Source organism: Lycium ferocissimum, chromosome 2 (assembly GCF_029784015.1).
Source record: "Lycium ferocissimum isolate CSIRO_LF1 chromosome 2, AGI_CSIRO_Lferr_CH_V1, whole genome shotgun sequence".
NCBI lineage: Eukaryota > Viridiplantae > Streptophyta > Magnoliopsida > Solanales > Solanaceae > Lycium > Lycium ferocissimum.
The window spans coordinates 53383740-53405966 of NC_081343.1; the positions used below are offsets into that span (position 1 = coordinate 53383740).

The window sequence follows — 22227 nt, forward strand, 5'->3', positions numbered from 1 at the left end:
GCGATATCTTCTCACTATCTTATCTTATCTTCAAGCTTAACATATGGTCGTAATTCATGCGTATAAATTCATCAAGTCAGCACGGAAGGAAGAAGGACAAGTACATCTGAATGAATTAAAAGCATCCATTGTACTGCAACAAGAAAATAAAAGCAAAGACATAAAGGGCTATGACCCACTGCAGACAATACCTAATGTAATAGGTTTACGATAACAACCTGAGATTAGATAACAAATCGAAATCTAGAGTAAAAAATCAGTGTCATCCTCATGATCCATGAGAATCCAAGATCCGTCTTCTTGTTGAACCATTCCTTTATTCTTCTCGATCCACCACGACACTGGCACACCATATTCATCTTTCAACGCGTCATCTGCCTTATTCATTAGAGCAATATCCCGATTTATCTCCAAATTGAACTCTCCTTTTGGTCCTTGTGTTCCAGCAATTCCATGCAAATAAACCTCCAGAATATGACCATTTACATCTTTCTTCAAATACTTCGACATAGTAGTATCAATTGACAGTTCAGAGCCAACTTGTTCATACACTCTCCAGTCATTTGCAGAACCATCGAAGAGTCCGTGATCTGGCTTCTCCGAAATATGATCAGGGGCATTGCAAATGCGCAATATTTGAAGATTTTTCAATTTCTCATAAGCTTTCTTGAAATTCTCTTCTCCGACTTGTGGGCAACCAAATACAAATGCCGTCACTGGGAATTCCCTATTGACTTGGTTGACAACTATGTCAATAGCGCATAGTGTGGCTAATGCTGAACCCAAGCTGTGGCCTGTAACAGTTATGCTAACTTCCTCGTTCTTGTATTGCTCCAACAACCTTTTAACTTCATCAAGAACCTGTTTAAATGTAAAAATACAAAACGGAATTTTAATGAGTATCACCTGGAAAGTTGCTTAAGATATACTTCCTCAATTTCCATTTGTTTGTCTTACTTTCTTTTTAGTAAGATTAAAAAAGAATGTCTCTTTCTTTTTGTAACAACTCTTTAATTTCAACTTCCCACATGACATATTTAAAACTACAAGATTAAAAGATATTTTGGTACAATGTACATATCTATAATTTAAGACCACAAGATACAAAAGTCTTTTATTTTCTTAAACTCCGTGCCAAGTCAAAACCAGGCAAACAAGTTGGAACCGAGGGAGTGTATAAAAAGATTGTCATACCTGACCTCTAGCACTGGTTGTCCGATTGTATTTTGAAGCCTTGTTAAGAGAAGTACAAATCGAGTAAAAACCTTTGTGTATAAGAACGTTATCCGTATTTTCTCCAAAGATTTTTGTGGGTTGGATCAAGGATACTTTAAAATTATCATTCCATTCTGAAGAACATATAGTGCCTCTCCAAGTAATTAAAATGTCTCTCCTTCCTAATGCAACTTTACCCTCATCAGGGGCAACAGCAACAAATCCAATCCAATTTGATTCTTTGATCTTTTCAGTTTTACTTGAAGCCGCATACAAATATTTGGTCACTTCATAGTTGTGGGGTTTGTTTTTGTGGAGCCCCACTCTTGTGAAGAGGTTCTTTTTCGAGTATCGACTTGTTCCTCTGTACTTTGAAGCTTTCTCATTATTGAATGAGTCGTAGATAGCTTGAGGCATTTGGCCATAGTGAATAAGGTATCGTCGAAAATCGTAATCCAAAGGGTCAAGTAAGCCTTCCCAATTGTTGTTGCCGCTCAAAAGCTCCCATTTTTCTGCTATATTGTCTGTGTTTTGGATCCCCTTTTTCCTTTTGAGGCAGCTCTTGATTTTTCTACTTAGAACCTCCCATCCTATGTTAATGCATGCCATTTTCTTTTGATTAAATATGGAGTAAATATGAACATCTGTTTTCGTCCTCTAAATTATAGTTTTTTGCTGCTACTGAAGAACGTGGCATCCAAACTTATGTGGAGTACAATATATCGGAGTATTACATTATTATAAGAAATACAACTGGCTACAATGGGTGATCTCAGTGTTGCCACGACTACCGAGAAGTACTATTTTCACACCCCCACTCCCGCGCTCTCTCCCTAACACCATACAGCTCTTTCAACCAATACGGAGTATTAAGACAAAATTTTACATGAACACTGAAGTACTCCTGAAAACAAATGTACCACACAAACACTTTACTGTCATGTTATGTTTTAGCCTTTCTTGAATGTTAATCTTCAAGTAAACTTACGTGATTTTTCGCTTTTTGCTTTACAAAAAATAGTTGCAGTAAAAGCGATGAGTCGACCATCCATTAAATTAACCCAGAAAAAATCAGATACTTTGAATAGTTGTTACTTTTGAGTGAATCTTTATTGTCTTAGAGAAAATGGAAATCCCACAAGTTGAAACTTTTTCTTTTCAATTGACACGCTACCAGTTGTCGTTTGAAATGAAACAAAATAAAGATTTAAAGTCCACTTTTGATTTACGTTTGACACAAATAGCCACCATAGCTTTTCGAAAAAAAAGAGCAACATAAGAATAACATGAAGCTGCTGAGAGCCTGAGAACAGTATGAAATTTTGAAGCTTTATAACTATAACGCTACAAACTAATAGCCTTTTGGGCAATAAACTGATACAGTAAGTTTCTGTGCCAAGAAAATCCAAAAATATACACCAGGGCATTCTTTTTTCGAAACTAGTAACTTTAATACACCAAGGCATTCTTAAGGCAGAGCCATCCTACAGGTCTAAGGTGATGAATAGTGCGGAACTCATTCTTCATTATCAATATTTCGGGATTACCTCATACTCATCCAAAGACTTATTGCAATCTTCATTTACAACAAATTATAACAGGTTCTGCAACTATGATTTGTGCACGATGCTCTACAGCTAACCTCATGAAACCTCGATACATTTGGATTTTTGCACCATAAAGAAGTAGGATGCTACCTGGCTCCACCAAGTCAACTACATAATAAAACCAGAACTATGATCAACACAAGCAATAGGTATTATGCTAATAGCAACCAAAATTTGTGACTATCATTTATTCTTCCTTGATAGTAGAGAGCTAGATGGAGCAATCTAGGACTCGGACTGCAGTCAGCTCATTAAAAATGAGCTATGCCAAGGCAACAAAAAGAAAAGAGAGAAAGAAGATTGACATTACCTTGTTCGTTACGAGAAGTGAATATGATAGTTCCGGTTTCATCTCCAACAAGGCTCTCAGCTACATGTGTGATTCGCGATTGAGAATAATACACATGTGAATGGGACTGCTGCTCGATGTTTTGGCTCTTGTCAACCACCATGTCAGTACTTAGGACCTTGACAATTAGATTCCTGCCCTCGGTTCCTGGCTTCAGCTGATCCACCTTGACAAATGCTAAGTAGAGAAAGTGTAACTTATTACAGAGGTCCATACTTTTCATATACCTCTATTACATCAACACATATTTTTCATATTCCTACTAGAGAGATGCATACTTCTCATATATTTCTAAAGCATTTAACACAGCCATACTGTTTTCTCTCAAAGATACCAAGGATGGCACCTAAAATCCACACATACATAATTTTAGGCCAGTGGTCTTCCTACATAGAGGGAAAAGAGCTGCATGAGCTTTATGAACAAACAAAATGATAATGGTGGTGTTCACTATTCAAGTCACTTACGTGCACCTCGACTTTCCTTAGGTACCTCCATCCTTCCACCAGTATAATTACCAGGTAACTTTGACCACCAAAGCTTAAGCAAATGAGAATAATCAATAAATCACTAAACTCTTTTGTCTCCATAGAGACTTGAATCCTAGTCTCCAATGGTGTTTATTTAAGAAAAAATTAAACATGGCACTGCTCATCTATTTCATCCACGGTACTCCCTTTCCCTGTAGTATCCCAATTACAACAACAACAACAACTATGCCTCAATCCCAAACAAGTTGGGGTCAACTATATGAATCCTCATTGACCATGTTTCTCGTATCCCATTGATCCAATAAATAATATGGCCAACAAAGATTCATATATAAAAAGGGCAATCAAACAACAAGAATATGGTACGTTCTTTAGGGAAGGAATCTTTAAGTCATTTTCTTCCTCCATTTCTATTCAAAGTGTAGGCCGTGCTGGCCTAGAATTCTGCTCCTAGATAGGTTGAAATTTTATGATCATAGTAGCTTTTGAGCTGTGCGAATAGCAATCATCTAACTAGCAAGGGTGGTCGAATTGGCTGCGCAAGGGATCTCCTATATGGGGATCTCAGGTTTGAAACCCCCTACACGCTTTCTCGGTCAGCTTGCCTAGTGCAATTACCTCTGTTGCGTGGATTGGGGCTATTACACTAGAGCGGGGTTTACCCTGTTGGGCACCCGAAGGGTAGCGGTTGTGGGTTTCCTTGTCATAAAACAAAAATATCAATCATCTAAAAAAATGTGATTTTAGATTCTCATTCATAATGCCAGAGGCAGAGGGAAGAGCCTTCGCTAAAATTCTTGTCCTCATTTGCGAAAAAAAAAAAAAAAGTAGAATAATAGCCCTATTTTGAACAATCAAACTTCCCCAAGTATAGTACAAAGCTTAATACAGTTTCCTTATTTTGCTACCAGATTCTTGACTCGATTACTATACAAAATTGGTTTTGGTGTTCCTCTTGATCTTATCTGGCAAGTTAACAGTCACTCAGAGCCTATTAAAAAAGTGTTTGTAAGACTTAAAACACTTGAAAGAAGGTTGAATCGAACCTACAAGCTGAAGAAGAATACAGCAATTGCAGCATAAATAAGAGTATAAGACACTCAAAGCATACCTGTATCTTTGATCTTTGCCTCCTTCAGTTTTTCCCCATTAAACAAATGGCTTCTTTTAGTGTAGCTTTCCTACCTTCCTCAAAATTCCAAAGCTGATGAGTCATGGTTCTGCCCTTCATATATACTCTTCGTTTTCTGTCAAGGCTATAACAACAGCTAAATATACTTCATATCCCCACTCTTTCCTCAGCTGCTGGAGCTTCTTGTCCTCTTTGTCTATCATTTGCTGAAGCACAAACTATGGTATTAAGGAGGCTCAAATTTGAAATCATGAAATCTAAATAGAAAGACTTCACTTGATGTCCCAGAGGGAACATCCGGTAAACAGTTCAGTTGGAATTCCAGGGAAGGAGAGAAATTCAAACAGAACGAATTGTACCAATGACTTGATTTTAGTTAATTAGACCATAGAAAATAGAGAAATCAGTTTGAACATAAAAATTTTGTTGCACCGTTTCACTATTGCTTCATTCGACTACGTGAATTACTTGACTTTCAAGAGCGTATGTTCTGATATTAAGAAACCAAAGTTTTCCGTTTCAGTTGGACAAGTGACAACATATTGATAATATCTCTTCAAAAGATGAAATTTAAACAGGTAAAAGGAAAGAAGAAGGATTCAGATAGAGAAGAAGGAGAGAAATTCAAACAGAACGAATTGTACCAATGACTTGATTTTAGTTAATTAGACCATAGAAAATAGAGAAATCAGTTTGAACATAAAAATTTTGTTTCACCGTTTCACTATTGCTTCATTCGACTACGTGAATTACTTGACTTTCAAGAGCTTATGTTCTGATATTAAGAAACCAAAATTTTCCGTTTCAGTTGGACAAGTGACAATATATTGATAATATCTCTTCAAAAGATGAAATTTAAACAGGTAAAAGGAAAGAAGAAAGGATTCAGATACATACTGCTCTAACTTCCCCATTTGAGGTGATAGTTCTGAAAGGATGCCATTTGGCGTCTTCAACAGCTGCCTGCCAAATAGAACACAATTCTGTCGATTTTTCCTCGGCAACTTGACGCAAAAATTTCTGCTTGCATGCAGTGCGTAAAGGATAACTATCAATGACACCAAATTTCTTTATGCCAATATCCATGTTACTGTTGCACAGGTCAGAAAGAACCTGCACAAGAGAGAAAACATCTCATTCATTATCTCATAAATTCAGAGTGGAAAGTGAAATAATAAGATGGTTTTCAGATCGATTGCAAGCGCAAACACTATTAATCCATGCGTCTGAAGAAATTACATTCAGCAAAGCTACACAAGCCAGAAAAGTGTTTCATATAGGCATCAATAGAACCCATGTTGGATAAACAGATAGGCCCTCTGACTTTTAACACAATCTTATAATGGTGACAGTACATACATATGTTTCTTGCAACACATTTTCCTAGTGGTGACACTCAATTCGTGTATCTCTTTAACCTCATCATCCATTTAAATTGAAGAATAGAACACAGACGGAGATATTTCTACCTCAATGTTCTCCACACTATAACCGAAAGCATCCAACAGACAAGCAAAAGGGAAACATTACTATCACAAACAAATGGTGGTAAGGAAACAGGCAATGAACAGGTATTTTGCAATGGTTAGAGCCTAAAGAGCGACACAGTTTTCTACACTCAAATACCTATAAATTTTTGACATGCGATCCTCTTATATATGCTCTTTTCTGATGAAGTTAACCTGTTGCAGAGTGTTCATGAACTTATATGCAAAAGGTCAAAACAGGTAAAAATTTCCAAATATATGCTACTATTATACTACATTAACGCGTATTAGATTCAATATAAATGCTGCTATCAAACTCAGATAGTTAAAACTTTATGTGCATATTTTAGAAGTTACCTCAGCCCATAGTCTCTAGAATTAATAGCCACGGTACTTCTTCCAACCATGAAATAGAAAGAGAATTAACCTACATCCTAGGAAATGGACTTCCTCAAAGTTGCAGAGTCTTGAGTAAAAAGAAGAATAATTTTTTTTTTTTTTTTTATCAATTAGAAGAAAAATAAGTTCTTCTTCAAATAGTAATTTAATTGCTACAAAAATCAAGAACACCTGTCAGATAAACAGACAGTAAAGCTTGCAACATACCTGAGAAATCGCCGGTTATTTAGAATTTACTTTGTGCATAGTTACATCAGGAACATATTAAACCAAGTTTCAGTAAGAAAAAAGAAAGAATAGATAGTTCATGCAAAATGCATGAGACTATAACCATTGTGTGATGATTTAGGGGTTTTGACATCGGTAATTTTTGAGAATGAAATCCTACACCAAATTCTTTTGCTTTCTAAGGAGAGTGGTATAGACACTTTTTACATATATAAGCAAATAGAGGAGAAGGGAAAATAAAGAAACACAGGACAGAAAGTTGTTGGCTTAGATGCTGTATATTGGCTTATTCTGAGCATCAATAGCATATTTTTGAGAAAGAAACCATGGTAACTTGATGTCTGATCTAATCAGCAGTTTTAAAATGAATTTTAAGGCGTAGCTGTAGAAAACATATGCTCCAAAAGAATGTCCAAAGACCCATACTCTAATTATCTCTTTTCGAGCTTCTACTAGCTCAGCAGTCTCGCTTTCTTTGCCCTTAGGCTGCTTAGCTAAAGTTTCCCAATAGTTTATTTCCTGGGTGAGCTTTTGCATAGTTATTGTCAACTCTTTCACCTTTTCCTTGGGTTCTTCGTCTTCAATTTGGATCTCCCTTAAAGCTCTTATAGCTTGCTTATACGTCCTAACTTCCTTCGTTTCAAGCTCCTTCTCAAGCATGGCTATCTTACTCATTGCAACTTCCTTCTCTACCTTACGCTCAGCATTAGTATGCCTTTTGAAATCCTCAAACTTAGTTCTTAGCTTCTCCTCCTCTTAGTTCTTAGCTTCTCCTCCTTTCGAAGCTGAGCATTCTTATACTTTCCAAATTTCTCTTCCTTAGTATCAAGCTCCTTCTCAAGCATAGCGATCTTACTCATTGCAACTTCCTTCTCTGCCTTAAGCTCAGCATTAGTATGCCTTTTGAAATCCTCAAACTTCGTGCTTAGCTCCTCCTCCTTTCGAAGCTGAGCACTCTTATACTTTCCAAAGTTCTCTTCCTTAGTACTTAGCTCCTTCTCAAGTAAAGCTATCTTCCTGGCTGCATCTTCTTTCTCCTTCTCAAGCTCCTCCATCTTACTTGATGCAGCTTGTTCCTCCTTCTGAAGCACAGCTATCTTACTGAATGCAGTTTCTCCCTCCCTCTCAAGCAAGGCTACCTTATTCTCTGTATGATTTTTTTTCCTTCTCAAGCTCATCTGTCTTAGTCACTGCAGCTTGTTTCTCCTTCTCTAGCGCAGCGATCTTACTGAATGCAGCTTCTCCTTCCCTCTCAAGTTGAGTTATCTTGTTCAATGCAGTTTCTTTTTCCTTCTCAAGCTCAGCCATCTTACTCAATACAGATTCATTCCCCTTCTGTAGATCAGATAATCAAAGCCATCAGAAGCTAAATCATATAATGACAATATAACCTACTAACGATTTTCGATTTGAAGTGGTTAAAAATCTAAGACCAGCAGCATTTACACACCTCAAACCCTTCAACTTTTATTCCAATGCTGTTTATGGCTAAACCATCAGTACAAGCGTGATTAAGGAAATCCAGTCTTGTGTAAGCCTGTAAGAGATTTAGAAAAATCCAGAGAAGACATTAGCATTCAGATTTCTATAAGTGAAACAACACAAATGTTCCAAATTCTTTGCAAATTTGACTTTGATGGACAAACAAAAAAGAAGAAACACAATTCAAAACCAAGCAAAAGTAAAAATATACTTTCTTTAGTTCCAACTTTAATATTTTAAATTTATGGAGTTCAAAGAAGAATATTACTCCCCTTTTCCAATTTGTTCCACACTTTTTTTTTTTTTTTTCCCCACCAAAATGTCTAAAAGAAATACATTTCTTTAATAAGTCAAATTCATTAAACTAAAGAAAGTTCAAACTTTGATTTTGATACATTTCACTGACAAACTAAATGTTCAACAATTACTTCAATAGTTTTCCTCGATTATCACTAATATAATATACAAGTCAAACTAACATTTTAATCTCTATTTTCATTCAAAGAACATATTATTTTAAGACCACCATATAGTACACAATATTGCAAATGGGGTTGTTTCCATTTTTTCTATTTCTGTTCTGTGGTGCCCATGTCAGTGCACCTCGACTCTTCCACCGGGTATGTCGGTAGCTTTGTCCACTAAGGCTAATACACATGGAAATAAATCACCTAGTATTTTCTTGTTGTACTTTTGTGTGTCAGTTAACTTAATCAGTACTTACATTGGTGTTTGAACTTTCAGACATTGTGATGATCTCCATTTCTGGGTAACCTTCTCTTTGGTATGTCAATCATCAAAATGCAACCTGAGATTATGCAGAAAGCTATGTGTGAAGCTACCTTTTTTTGTAGTTTGCACTAACCAAATGTGAGCCACAATAAGGAAAAAAAACTAAACGAAAGTTGACTGACCTTTATCATCAAAGAAGCAATCGTCTATAGTGTCACCTTTTTCATCAGCAGGTGGAGCTTGGATAATTTCAAGGAAAGAAAAGGAGAAAACCTGTTGAATTTTGAAACGCAAACCCTAAACTTTTATTCCCAGTGCATCAAAGTACTAGTACATGCATTTGTTATAATGTATTATTTGAATTAATGTCTTTATTAATTTCTGTATTGAAGATACAGTAGTAGAGTATCTGGCTGCTGTATTAATTCATGCACTACTCCTCCGTTTCATAATAATAAGCGGTGTTTTTGGTTCATGCATACCCTTAAAAGAAATTGCTTTTTAAAAAAATTAAATGTGTTTTTACTAATTTATCTCTAATTAAATTTTGACTCTTTCTAAGTTACTCCCTTCGAAAAAAAAAAAAGTTTACTTAGCCTTTTCTTTTTTGATCAAAAAGAGTGTCTATTTATCAAATCAAAAAAGAATTAATCTGATTTTTTCAGATTTGCTCTTATTAAATATTATATTATCAAATCTTAATGCCTATTTAATTAGGGATTATTTAGTCAAATTATTTATTTTTATCTAGGAAATAGTATTTTCGTAAGAGGTGTGCAAATAGCTAAGTGGACACTTTTTTTTATCCGGAGGGAGTATCTCTATTCTGAAAAATCAACTTAATGATTCTTGATTGTGTAAATAAGGGTAATTTTAGAAGAATATAATTAATTTCTTCCTAAAATTCTAAAGTCCCACTTGTTTTAAAATAAAATAAAAAGCCTAAAACGCCATTTATTTAGAGACGGAGGGTGTATTAATAATCACAACAATAGCTAGGCTTGAATTGACGTACACCATCGGTTCTATTTTACGTCAGAGCGCACGATCAAACTACTTTACTTTAAGCTGTGAATTCAAATACAGAATTTTCAAAAAAAAAAAAAAGAGAAGAGAAGAAGCTATTTTACATATCTGATTTTTGCCAGAGTTTGAATTTTGAAAGTAAATCTGTTAATTTTGACCTTTTTTTCAGCCAAAGAATTTTTAAATATTTTAGGATAAAATTTATATATAAAAGTCACTACTCCTTTCGGTTCAAAATAAGTGTCCACTTAGTCTTTAACACATTCTTTAGAAAAATATTAACTTCTAAAAAAATTTAGATAATTTAACTAAACTATCTTTAATTAAATATTATCTAATTATATAGTTACTTGATTACATAAAAAATTCACTTATCTAAATAGAGATAAATTTAGAATAAAATAATTAATTTGTTCTTGATAATATAAGTGGACATTTATTTTGAATCAAAATAAAAAGGCCAGGTGAACTTTTATTTTGAACTAGAGGGAGTATAACTCGACGGAGATTGCATTACATTAACACTGAAGAACTCTTCTAACAACATACCACGCATAAACACTTCATTGTCAAGTTTTTGACTCAAATGTTAATACTTCGATAAAATTGAATAATTCTTGCATTGAAAAAATAATTTAAGAGCTTTTGTACAGTAAAATGAAAGGTGAGTGATCATTCCATAGTAGAAAAAAAAAAAAGTGATCATTCATTAGTAACCTACAAAAATAGGAAAACTCAGATACTTTGAGTGAATCTTTTTCATTCAATAGTTGAAAAAAGAGTGATCACTCATTAAAGTAAACCACAAGTTGAAACGTTTTAACTCCAATTGACATTTGAAATTAAACAAAACGAAGACTGAAGTCTTTTGATTTACGTTTGACACACATAAGGCACCAAAACTTTTCGAATTAAACGAGTGATATAAGAATGACATGATGAAGGAAGCACGCTGCTAAGAACAGTATGCAATTTCGAAGCTTTACAAAACGCTACAAGCTAATAGCCTTTTGGGCAACCAAGTGATTTGTGCCAAGGAAATCCAAAACTATACACCAAGGCATTCTTAAGGCAGAGTCATCCTGCAGGTCTAATGTGGAACTCTTTCTTCATCACCATTCTTCAACATTTACTAACTCATACTCAACCAAAGACAAATTGTTTTCTTCATTTACAGCAAATTCCGCAGGTTCTGCGATTACGATTTGTACATGATGCTCTACAGCTAACCTCATGGAACCTCGATACATTTGGATTTTCGCACCATAAAGAAGTAGGATGTTACCTGGCTCCATCAAGTCAACTACATAATAAAACCAGAGCTATCATAAGCACAAACAATAGGCCTCAGTTCATAAAAAATGAACTTATGAAGGCAGCAAAAAGAAAAGGGAAAAAGAACAAGATTGACATTACCTTGTTCATTACGAGCAGTGAATAAGATACTTCCGGTTTCATCTCCAACAAGGCTCTCAGCTACAAGTGTGATTTGTGGTTGAGAACATATGTGTGGTCGTCGGGACTGCTGCCTGGTCTTTTGGTTCTTGTTAACCACCACATTAGTATTTAGGACCTTGACAATTAGATTGATGTCCACCGTTCCTGGCTTCAACTGAACCACTTTGACAAATCCTAAGTAGAGAAAGTGTAACTTATTACAGAGATGTTTCATATATCTCTATTCACCAATGCATACTTCTTATCATATATTTCAAAAGCATTATCAATCATACTATTTCTTTTCAAAGATACCCTTGGATGGCACCTAAAATGTTCACATACATAATTATAGGCCAGCGGTCCTCCTACATGGAGGGAATGGAGTTAACATGTACATTTCAAACCAAAAAAAAAAAATTGATTATGGTGGTGGTGACTGTTCAGTTCACTTACGTACAGCTAGTCTATTCCACTGAGTATCTCCATCCTTTCACTAGTACAACTACCACTGTAACTTTGGTCGCCAAAGCTTGGGCAGATGAGAATAAATTACCTACCTTTTTTGTCTCTATTAGGACCCAAACCTGGTCTTCGAGGGTCTTCAATTAAGAAAATATTAAACATGGTACTATTGATCTATCCGATTACATAGTACTCCCTTTCGCTGTAGTAATCCAATAAAAACGGACAATTAAAAAATAAAATTGCCCATATATATATATATAAGGGCAATCAAACAACAAACAAAATACAACACGTTCAATAGGGTAAGAATTCTAACTCGTTTTTTTTTTCCTCCAGTTGTACAATCAGAACAAAGAGAAACCAATCCAATCTAAACTGTAGATCGTTCTGGCCTAGAATTCTGCTCCTAGATAGGTTGAAGTTTTATGATAGAAGCAGATTTTGAGCTGTGAGAATAATAATGATCTAAAAATAAGTGATTTTAGGTTCTCATTTATACGTCAGAGGGAGAGGGAAGAACCTTCACCAAAATCCTTGTCCTTATTTGCAAAAGATATGATAGTATAATAGCCCTCTTTGAACAATCAAACTTCCCCACAATACAAAGCTTAATACATTTTTCTTATTTACTACTAGATACTTACTCTAATATACAAAATCTGTTTTGGTGTTACTTCTAATCTTATCTGGCAAGTAAACAGTCACTCAGAGCCTATCATTACATGCTTCATTGACCTCAACGAATCACATTGCAGGTGTTTGAGCTTTAACACTTGAAAGCAAGGTTGACTTGAACTTACAAGCTGAAGAAGAATATGTTAGCATAATGGACAGATTGTAGAATATCTACATTAAGATATTCTCGATATGGTGAATATGAAGAGATACTATGAATATATGAAATATTATTAAGGATATTCTACATTTAGTGTAGAATATTATGTAACATTAGTGGTAAAATATTATGAAGAATATTTTGTAGGATTTACATTTAGTGTAGGATATTTTACTTCCTTTCCTCTCTTATTTCTCTTGTATATAAATACCACTGTATTCTGATGTATTGGAATCAAGTAATTGAGACAGTCATTCTTCAATTTCTCTCGTGTTTTCTCTGTTCCTGATAGAATAAAGCAGTTGCAGCATAAATAAGAGTATAAGACACTCAAAGCATACCTGTATCTTTGATCTTTGCCTCCTTCAGTTTTTCCCCCATTAAACAAATGGCTTCTGTTAGCGTAGCTTTCCTATCATCCTTGCAATTCCAAAGCTTATAAGTCATGGTTTTGCCCGGTATATGTGAGTAATGGTCAGAAATAACCTGGAAAAGAAAGAAAACATCTCAGTCATTGGCTCATAAATTCAGCGTGGAAAGTGAAAGAGTAAGGTGTTTTCCATATCAACTACAACCACAAACACTAGTAATCCGTGTGTCTGAAGAAGTTACATCCAGCAAACCTACACAATCCAGAAGTGTTCCACTAATATAGTCATCAATAGAACCCACATTGGATAAACAGATAGGCCTATTGATTTTAACATAGTCATATAGTGGTGACAGTTTATACATATATTTCGTGCTACACATTTTCCTACTGGTGAGAAGTATTTCCACCACATCATCCATCTAAAGTGAGGAATAGAGCACAGAAGCATATATCTCTACCTCAATGGTTTGCACAAGAATCCAACAGGCAGGCAAAAGGGGAAACATTTCTCTCACAAACAAATGGTGGTAGGGTAACAGGCCAATAAACAGATATTTTGCAATTGTTAGTGCCTATCGAGCCACCATTTTCTACACTCAAATACCTATAAAAATTCTGATCTGGGACCTCTAATTTATGCCCATCAGAAATGAAGTACACCTGTTGCAGAGTGTTGATGCACTTATATGTAGAAGGTCAAAACAGGTAACAATTTCTAAATATATACTACAATCAAACTACATAAACATACTAAAAAGAAGAAAAATCAATTCTTCTCAAGTAGTAATTTAATCGTTGGCAAAATTGAAGAAGACTGTCAGATAATTGACAATAACGCTAGCAACATGCCTGAGAAATCACCAGTTCTGTAGAATTTACTTTGTGCATAGTTTATACAAATTAAACCAAGTTTCAGTAAGAACGAAGTAAGATGGTTCATGGGAAATACATGAGGCTATGTCCGGTATCAATGATGATTTAGGAGTTTCGATATATGGAACTTTTTAGAATGAAATCCTAAACCAAATGCTTTCAAAGTGCTTTCTAAGCAGAATGGTAGACACCAGTTTCACATATATATATGCAGATAAATGAGAAAGGGAGGACACAGAGGACAGAAAGTTGGCGGCTTAGATGCTGAAGGTTGGCTTAATTCTGAGCATCAAAAGCACATTTTCTTAGAAAGAGACCACAGTAACTTGATATCTGATCTAATTAGCAGTTTTGAATGAGTAATGTGTAAGTTGTAGCTGTAGCAAACATATGCTTCAAACACTCTTGAAAGACCTATACCTTAATCATCTCTTTTTGAGCTTCTACTAGCTCATGAGCAGTCTCGCTTTCTTTGCCCTTAAGCTGCTTAGCTAAAGTTTCCCAGTAGTTTCTTTCCTCAGTGAGCTTTTGCATAGTTATTGTCAACTCTTTCATCTTTTCCCTAGGTTCTTTGTCTTCAATTTGGATCTCCCTTAAAGCTCTTGCGGCTTGCTTATATGCTCTAACTTCCTTAGTTTCAAGCTCCTTCTCAAGCATAGCTATCTTACTCATGGCAGCATCCTTCTCTATCTTATGCTCAGCATTTGTACGCGTTTTCAAATCCTCGAACTTGGTTCTTAGCTCCTCCTCCTTTTGAAGCTGAGCATTCTTATACGTTCCAAATTTCTCTTCCTTAGTTTTTAGTTCCTTCTCAAGCAAATCTATCTTCCTGGCTGCGACTTCTTTCTCCTCCTCAAGCTCCTCTATCATACTTGCTGCAGCTTGTTTCTCCGTCTCAAGCACAGCTATCTTACTGAATGCAGCTTTTCCCTCCCTCTCAAGCAAAGCTACCTTATTCACTGTACGTTCTTGCTCCTTCTCAAGCTCGTATATCTTAAACAATGCAGCTTGTTTCTTCTTCTTTACCGCAACTATCTTACTAAGTGCAGCTTCTCCTTCCTTCTCAAGCTGGGTTATCTTGCTCAATGCAGCTTCTTTCTCCTTCTCAAGCTGAGTTATCTTGCTCAATGCAGCTTCTTTCTCCTTCTCAAGTTCAGCCATTTTACTTGATACTGATTCACTCCCCTTCTGTAAACCAGGTATTCTATGCATCAGAAGCTAAACCACATAGGAAATGAAGATATACCTGCTAATAATATTTGATATCAAGTGGTTAAAAATTAGGACCAGCAGCATTGACACACCTCAAGACCTTCAACTTTCATTCCAATGCTGTTAACAGCTAAACCACGAGCGCAGGCAGGATTAAGGAAATCTAGCCGTGTGTAAGCCTGTAAGAGATGTATAAAAAATCAGAGAAGATATTAGCACCACTGGCCCAATTTCTTTGTGCAAATTTGACATTCATAGGTCAAACCGGCCATTGCCATTCTCAGTATTAAATTTCAAAACCTTTTTACGAACTATGTAAAACAGTAACTACATAAGAAACTCTTAGATTTTAAATTTCTATAAGTAAAATTTCACAAATTTATATAAAAGTGTAGTTGAGTAAAAGTCAACATGGACAAAATTTACAGGATGGATAAAAGTAACAACCAAATCAAGGACAACCTAGAGCCCGTTTGGATTAGCTAAAAAAAGTGATTTTTAAGCATAAGTGCTGAAAGTTATTTTATAAATAAGCAGTTAAGTATTTGGATAAAAGTGCTGAAACTGAAAATAAGTTGTTGATGCGTTTGGTACACAAGTGCTGTTAAGCACTTTTTTCTGTCAAAATGACTGAAATACCCTTACAGTTGTTAACACTAAAAAAGCTGATTACTATAAGATTTTTAATTCTAAATTGATTCAAATTAAAATTAACACTACAACCACTGAATATTGAATCCATTGGCATGCGTCTACTTTACTGTGACTGAATGGACAGAGGAATTATGTAGTTGATTGATTGGTTTACTGTAGCTTCTGTTAGGTTCGAACTTGATTAGAACCATGTTTTCTCTATCTGCACGAAGGATTTGTGCATTTTCAACTTCTATCATTGATGGCAACTGATTGATTCAATTTAGTATATTTTTTCTTTCAGATCTATGGAAAAAGTTATTCTTTTTTTGTCGAGCGTTATATCGGATCTCCTTTCTTGTAGTTTCATTTTGAGTTTCAGCAAGAATTGATGTTTTCAAATTTGCTTGTTGACATAATCTATTTGGAGATTTACCCTGTTTGGATGGTTGTTTCCCGTGGTTCATTAATGTATTGTTTTCTATGAAACCATGTTTGTATCCAACAACAACATACCCATTGTTCTTAAAATTATGTGATACGGTGCTGTAAACCCATTGTAATTTCGTGGTTATATAATCATGAAAAAGATCAATATTTATAACCACGGATTTGGTGGTTTTTGCGTGGTTACCTATTTCATTTCTCCATTATACCCCACCCCTACGCTACCACCCCCACCGTATCCCCACCCCACCCCCAACTAACCCCTCCACCCCTCTGCACCCACCCCACCCTACCACCCACTACCCCTCACCTCCACGCAACCCCACCCCACCCCACAACCACTCACCCCCACCCTCATCCCACAACCACCCACCTCACACCACTCACCCCTCCACCAACCCCATCACCCACCCAATGACCACCCCCACCCACTACCTACTTATTTTTTAAAGTTTCTATTTAATCCTTTACCTGAGTTTTATTGATATATATAAAAACTAATTTCTAATTAGGAGTTAAGTATATTTTAGTAAAGCTACAAGATATTATACAGTACCATATAGTCCAACCAAACAATATAAATGTTATTAAACCACAACAAACAATACAGTCTATCCAAACATTGTGTTCATTAATACAGTACAATATAATACAACATCATACTATGTCATACCATCTTAACATTAATGAACCACGAAAAACAACCATCCAAACAGGGGGCAGAAATAATAATAAATAAAAAAGTAAAAGGCACAAAACTAATATATATACCACTGAAATCGCAGAGAAATTGATGGATAAAATTTACCACAAGCTAATAGAAGTGAAATCTCTTTAAGGATTGATGCAAAGATAAAGGAAAGGAAGAGGAAAGAAGAAAAGTGGAGGAGCTACGGTGATAAACTGAAGAAAAGGGGAAAGTGTTATAAATATTTAATGGTTGTCCATTAACTTGGAATCCAGGTTTAATACGGAGAATCGTTTAGTAGCTTGGTCACCCAGCTAATTACTCGGCCACCGAGTCACTTCTCCTCTATAAATAGGACGTTCACATATACATTTATATATCAGTTCAAAATTAAATAATATATCAGTCTCTCTCTATATATTTATTTTAATATATTTACTTTATTATATTTTATAACAGAAAGATCCTACTTTAAGACTTTTATATTGGAATTAGATAAAAATATATAAGGCATAAGAGAGTAAAATTATTGTTCAAACTAAAATAACTTTTAAACCAAAAAGAAAAAAGTTGTGATTCTCCAACTCCTTGCTTTTGGCTTATTTTAAGCGCTTTTGAACTTGTTTTAGGTATGAGCTGGTTTGATCAATTCAAACAGGCTCCTAATGCATGTTTGGATGAACTCATAATTTATGGCTTATAATCCATAAGTCATAATTTGGCTTTTGGCTTATTTTTTGAGGGCGTTTGGATAGACTTTTAAAAAGTAGCTTATAAGCCACTTAACTTATGGCTTTTGACTTATTTTTGTACTTTTTATACCTAAAAGTGTTTTTAAGCATTTTTTATTTTTCTCAAACACCATAAATTAAAACTAGAAAAGTGCTTAAAAACCAATAAACGCATAAAATAAGCCAATCCTTATTATTTTAGCTTATCAAAAAGTGTTAATTTTTATCTTTTTCAAACATGACAAAAGTGCTTAAAAACACATAAAATAAGACAATCCAAACAAGCTTATAATGTCACATAATATGTAGTAAAATTTTCACAAATAGCTACCTTTTAGCTGCTTCTAACAAGCTATAACTACAAGTTCATTATTTACAATTCGTAGCTGATTTTTCCTATATTTAGGTCCTGGATGCGTAGCCAAAATATAGACTAAATACACAGAACTGTTGAGCAAATAATGCCTCTATTTAAGGAAAAAAAATCTTTTTCAAACTAAACAGAAATCTGTTTTTAATGTTTCATAAATCAAGCAAATCTCATTCTCTTCCATATCTAATCACATATCTCATTCAACATCTAATCATTCACATAAAATTTGAATTCAAAAACTCTCTTCATATTTTTTCCCAAAATATAACTAAAAAAAAAAATCTCTTTTTAATGTTCCAAAAATCATGCAAAGCTTGATTTGTTCATCAACTGAATTGCATAGTGACAAGTTGAGATTGTCTCCTGATGCTATGACCATCGGTTTTGTGTTCATTATTAAAAATATTCAATGAAATTACATTATTAAAAATCAAAAATATTAGTTATTGAGTGCAATAAGCTGATATTGAATATTATTTAGTAACTTTAATAAGATGGAAAAACTTGACTCCATAAAAAACTTTAATCCCTAAGGGTGGCTTTTGATTCACTGTATTTTATCTGTATTATGATTGTATTTTTTAGTGTATTCTAATTGATCCGTAAGATTTGAATCGTAATGAATATATTTACAATATATTTCACTTGTATTTTGTATGTATTTTAGAAGTATTAAAATTGTTCTTTAATTTTTGAAGTATATTATACAGAAAAATGGATTTTATGGTTCAATAATGGATTCAAGTGTACCATGAATATATAGAGAAAATGCATAGAACTCTTCCTGGTTCATCAAATATAGTGAAAACATGTAGAAAATACAAACTTGATATTGAAATGCACTTTGTAATTTTTTAGCAGTAACTATACAAGAAAAATATAAATGTAATAAAAACAGAATTCAAATCTACGATTAGACTATACAACAAGCGGGATCATTTACCAAAATACATAAAACTTCTTCTAAAATCTTCATAAAAATAATGTCGCAACAGTGATGTTATACATCAAAAAAAGTTGGAGAAAAAAAACAACTTAAAACATAAACTGTTCTGTCTACAAATCTACTTTTGAACATCTACTAAAATCACTGCATCATAATCAACGGTAGCCTTGACAGGTATTGGTGTTTACTCGTTATCTATAAATGCATTCAGGGTTGCCTTATCGATTTGCGTCGTATCTCATACGGAGAAACTTTGCATCAATTTCAAATTTGGAATGCGTCAAGATATACCGAAACTTTACATTAACAAAACATGAAAAAATAACAAAATAACAAATTAACCACAATAAATAACAACACATTCAAGATATACTGAAAATATACTATAAATATAATGCAAATATATCAATGTCAAATGCACTGTGGTTGTCACTACAAAAGTGTGTGATTGTGCTGTAAAAATACATTTTAAATACACTAAATACATACTACAAAATATACTTTGATAAAAAGTGAACACAAATTCAAAATCACATAAATTTACAAGTAGCAAATTAGGTAGAAAAAATATATCACACACAATTAAAAACACAAATCAATTGAAATAATAAAAAATACAATGAAAATATACTTAAAATGTACGCAAAATACAGATCTGGTGAATTGAAAAAACAAGAATTAACGGAAGTTCAAAACACAAACTAATTGAAAGAATAAAAAATACGACAAAAATATACTTAAAATACATGCAAAATATAGATCGGTGAATTGAAAAAACGGGAATTAAGCGAAGTTCATCGAAAAATATGATAAAAATATACTTAAAATGCAAGTAAAATACATATACGAGGTGAAGTGAATCATTAATAAGAAAAAGTACCTTTTGGAGAACATGAATATTTTTACTCTTGTCCAATAACAAAAACTTCAAATCCGTATTCAAAAATTCCGGTGGCCGGCGGCGGAGGGGCATCTAGGAACGCATGGCGGTTAAATGATTTGGTCTTTAATATTTTTTGTTCAAATAGGCGATATTTTTAATTGCTACGGATCCGACCGTGTCAAATAGGTCGATCTTTGTAATTGCTACGATCCGATCCGACCATGTAATTACTACGGATCTTTGAAAGAAGACTGATGTCGGTCAGATGACGTCGGAGAAGACGGTGGTCTAAAACGACATGGATGAATGATACATGGATCCCTCAAAACAAAAAAAAAAACAAAAAAAACATTTAAACTTCCACTGAATACAGGGAAAGATGAAAATCTGTGGCTTAGTAAAGCCCAAAAAGAAACAAAGATGATGAGGGAGAACACAAAAATAACAGGGAATCTTACATATTTTAGAAAATAGAGTTGAATTTTGGGGTAAAAGGTTGAAATTAATGAACAAGCGAAAGTGAAAGAAATCGAAAGCGATTTGAAAAGCAAAATTAGGGGAGATGGGAGTTAGAAACGTGTATATTTAGGAAAAGGGGAGAGAGAGAAAGTGTGCAGCTAAAAAATAGGGGTGTGGGGAGTGGTACGTTAATTGGTAGAAAAGTGGGTAGCTATAAGTTGTAAAAATATAATATTATAGCTGTCACGCCCCGAACCATGGCCTGGGCGTAACACGGCACTCGGGCCTTGCTTGCATGTGTCCGAGCGAACCTCATGGCTTGCTTGTCAACATGGGCATCAAACAATATATCTATATGATGCAATTTAAATAAATCATGAAAATATAATTTGCGGAATAAAGTCTTGAAATTATCTCATAGCATGAAAATTCATGAAAACGTAATAGAAAACATGAAAGCATAATCGACTCGTGAACTAATATGCGTCATGAAACCTCTAAAACATGTCCGAATGATGATACCGGACATGGGACCATAATCTGCAACTAAATATAGACTCCATGTTGAACCCCGAGAGGAGCGGGGCTCACCAATAAGCCGATAATCGATGATCCTCTTGTGTGTGTATGCTCTCGAAATCGGTATCGCACCGTGAAGTGCAGGCCCCGGCAAAAGGGACGTTAGTACATGGTGAATAGTACTAGTATGTAAAACCCGCCGAAATGAAGAACATGGCACAACATAGGTATGAACATGAACCGAAACCGAATGTAACTTGAACATGAGCATGAAACGTAACATGAGCATGAAACGTGAGTAAAGCTCGAAAACGAATTCAATGAAAATACATGTATATAAAACTTCTTGTAACGTGGGGAATGCTATAGTGTAACCGACAACATGATATACTTGCGGGAGAACACTCACACCTTGGGGGGATATGAGATTTAAGTAATAATAGCATGTAAGGATCCAAATGCATATTGTTTGCCTAGGAAAATCCTACGGTGGCAACGAGATACCGAGCCTTCTCGGTTAACTAAGCAATCCCAAAACATGAACATGATATAGTTGGCTAAGAAGCCCATGATTTTCGTGAAATAACTTGTAAATAACTTGTAATCATGATTTCATGAAATAACTTGTAACATGGTTTCATAAGATAACTTGTCGTAGTCTTGCAAACATGTTCTTGATTCATGAGTAATAACAATAGTTCATAATTATATAAGTAATTGTCTTGAAAACATGCATGTGACTTGCTACATAAAATCATAAATTTTCATATGAACATAATGAGAATGCATGAGGAAGAATTCATGATTCATGGATTAAGCTAGGGTTCCTAATAACCATAATGGAAGATTAGGAATACAATGACGAATATAGATACAAAATTCATGTACATCAATACATAACTATGGGCTACCAATATGTTGGGTTTAATGCCCTAGGGTTTGTACTTCATGAATATCATGAAATTGAGCATGGGGAAGAACGTAGAGATTCCCACATGTGGATGGAAATTCTACATACCTAATCGTCCAAAACTTGAATTAAAGACTTGAGCTTTGAAGAGGATTTCTAAAAATCTTGAATTCTTGAACCTTGAGATACTCAAGTTAGAAAAGATTAGGGACTTGAATTCAACCTAAAATCATGATAAAACTTACCTTGTAGGGTTCTTGAGGCTTGGGACTTGTTCTTCTTGACTTTAGGG

General features: G+C 34.6%; 4 protein-coding genes across 4 annotated transcripts; all 4 read right to left on the reverse strand.

Moving 5' to 3' along the window:
• Positions 1-84: 84 nt before the first annotated feature.
• Positions 85-1971, reverse strand: LOC132044479 (phospholipase A1-II 1-like). Its single transcript, XM_059434975.1, has 2 exons — positions 1195-1971; positions 85-861 (listed from the first exon to the last, which is right to left on the reverse strand). The coding sequence occupies exons 1-2, from the start codon at positions 1822-1824 to the stop codon at positions 244-246; spliced, it is 1248 nt and encodes a 415-aa protein (XP_059290958.1). The 5' UTR covers positions 1825-1971; the 3' UTR covers positions 85-243.
• Positions 1972-2392: 421 nt separating this feature from the next.
• LOC132047746 (factor of DNA methylation 1-like) lies at positions 2393-7583 on the reverse strand. The gene is made up of 4 exons (XM_059438745.1): positions 7335-7583; positions 5692-5907; positions 3133-3337; positions 2393-2930 (listed from the first exon to the last, which is right to left on the reverse strand). The coding sequence occupies exons 1-4, from the start codon at positions 7581-7583 to the stop codon at positions 2794-2796; spliced, it is 807 nt and encodes a 268-aa protein (XP_059294728.1). The 3' UTR covers positions 2393-2793.
• Positions 7584-7648: 65 nt separating this feature from the next.
• LOC132047747 (uncharacterized) lies at positions 7649-8456 on the reverse strand. The gene is made up of 2 exons (XM_059438746.1): positions 8359-8456; positions 7649-8243 (listed from the first exon to the last, which is right to left on the reverse strand). Exon 2 carries the CDS (start codon positions 8084-8086, stop codon positions 7649-7651), a length of 438 nt encoding a protein of 145 aa, XP_059294729.1. The 5' UTR covers positions 8087-8243; positions 8359-8456.
• Positions 8457-11039: 2583 nt separating this feature from the next.
• Positions 11040-17430, reverse strand: LOC132044490 (uncharacterized). The gene is made up of 6 exons (XM_059434985.1): positions 17235-17430; positions 15439-15525; positions 14555-15322; positions 13230-13374; positions 11565-11780; positions 11040-11451 (listed from the first exon to the last, which is right to left on the reverse strand). The coding sequence occupies exons 2-6, from the start codon at positions 15457-15459 to the stop codon at positions 11261-11263; spliced, it is 1341 nt and encodes a 446-aa protein (XP_059290968.1). The 5' UTR covers positions 15460-15525; positions 17235-17430; the 3' UTR covers positions 11040-11260.
• Between the last annotated feature and the right edge of the window lie 4797 nt (positions 17431-22227).

Coding starts and splice junctions, on each gene's coding strand:
- LOC132044479 (XM_059434975.1), bottom strand. CDS start 1,824: ATGGCATGCATTAACATAGGATGGGAGGTTCTAAGTAGAAAAATCAAG. Junction 862..1,194: donor CAACCAGTGCTAGAGGTCAG/GTATGACAATCT, acceptor ACATTTAAACAG/GTTCTTGATGAAGTTAAAAG.
- LOC132047746 (XM_059438745.1), bottom strand. CDS start 7,583: ATGAGTAAGATAGCCATGCTTGAGAAGGAGCTTGAAACGAAGGAAGTT. Junction 5,908..7,334: donor CTCGAAAAGAGATAATTAGA/GTATGGGTCTTT, acceptor TCTCTTGTGCAG/GTTCTTTCTGACCTGTGCAA. Junction 3,338..5,691: donor CAAATGGGGAAGTTAGAGCA/GTATGTATCTGA, acceptor GCATTTGTCAAG/GTGGATCAGCTGAAGCCAGG.
- LOC132044490 (XM_059434985.1), bottom strand. CDS start 15,459: ATGAAAGTTGAAGGTCTTGAG. Junction 15,323..15,438: donor TGAAAGTTGAAGGTCTTGAG/GTGTGTCAATGC, acceptor CCTGGTTTACAG/AAGGGGAGTGAATCAGTATC. Junction 11,781..13,229: donor GGCAAAGATCAAAGATACAG/GTATGCTTTGAG, acceptor TTCTCTACTTAG/GATTTGTCAAAGTGGTTCAG.
- LOC132047747 (XM_059438746.1), bottom strand. CDS start 8,086: ATGAGCTTGAGAAGGAAAAAAAATCATACAGAGAATAAGGTAGCCTTG.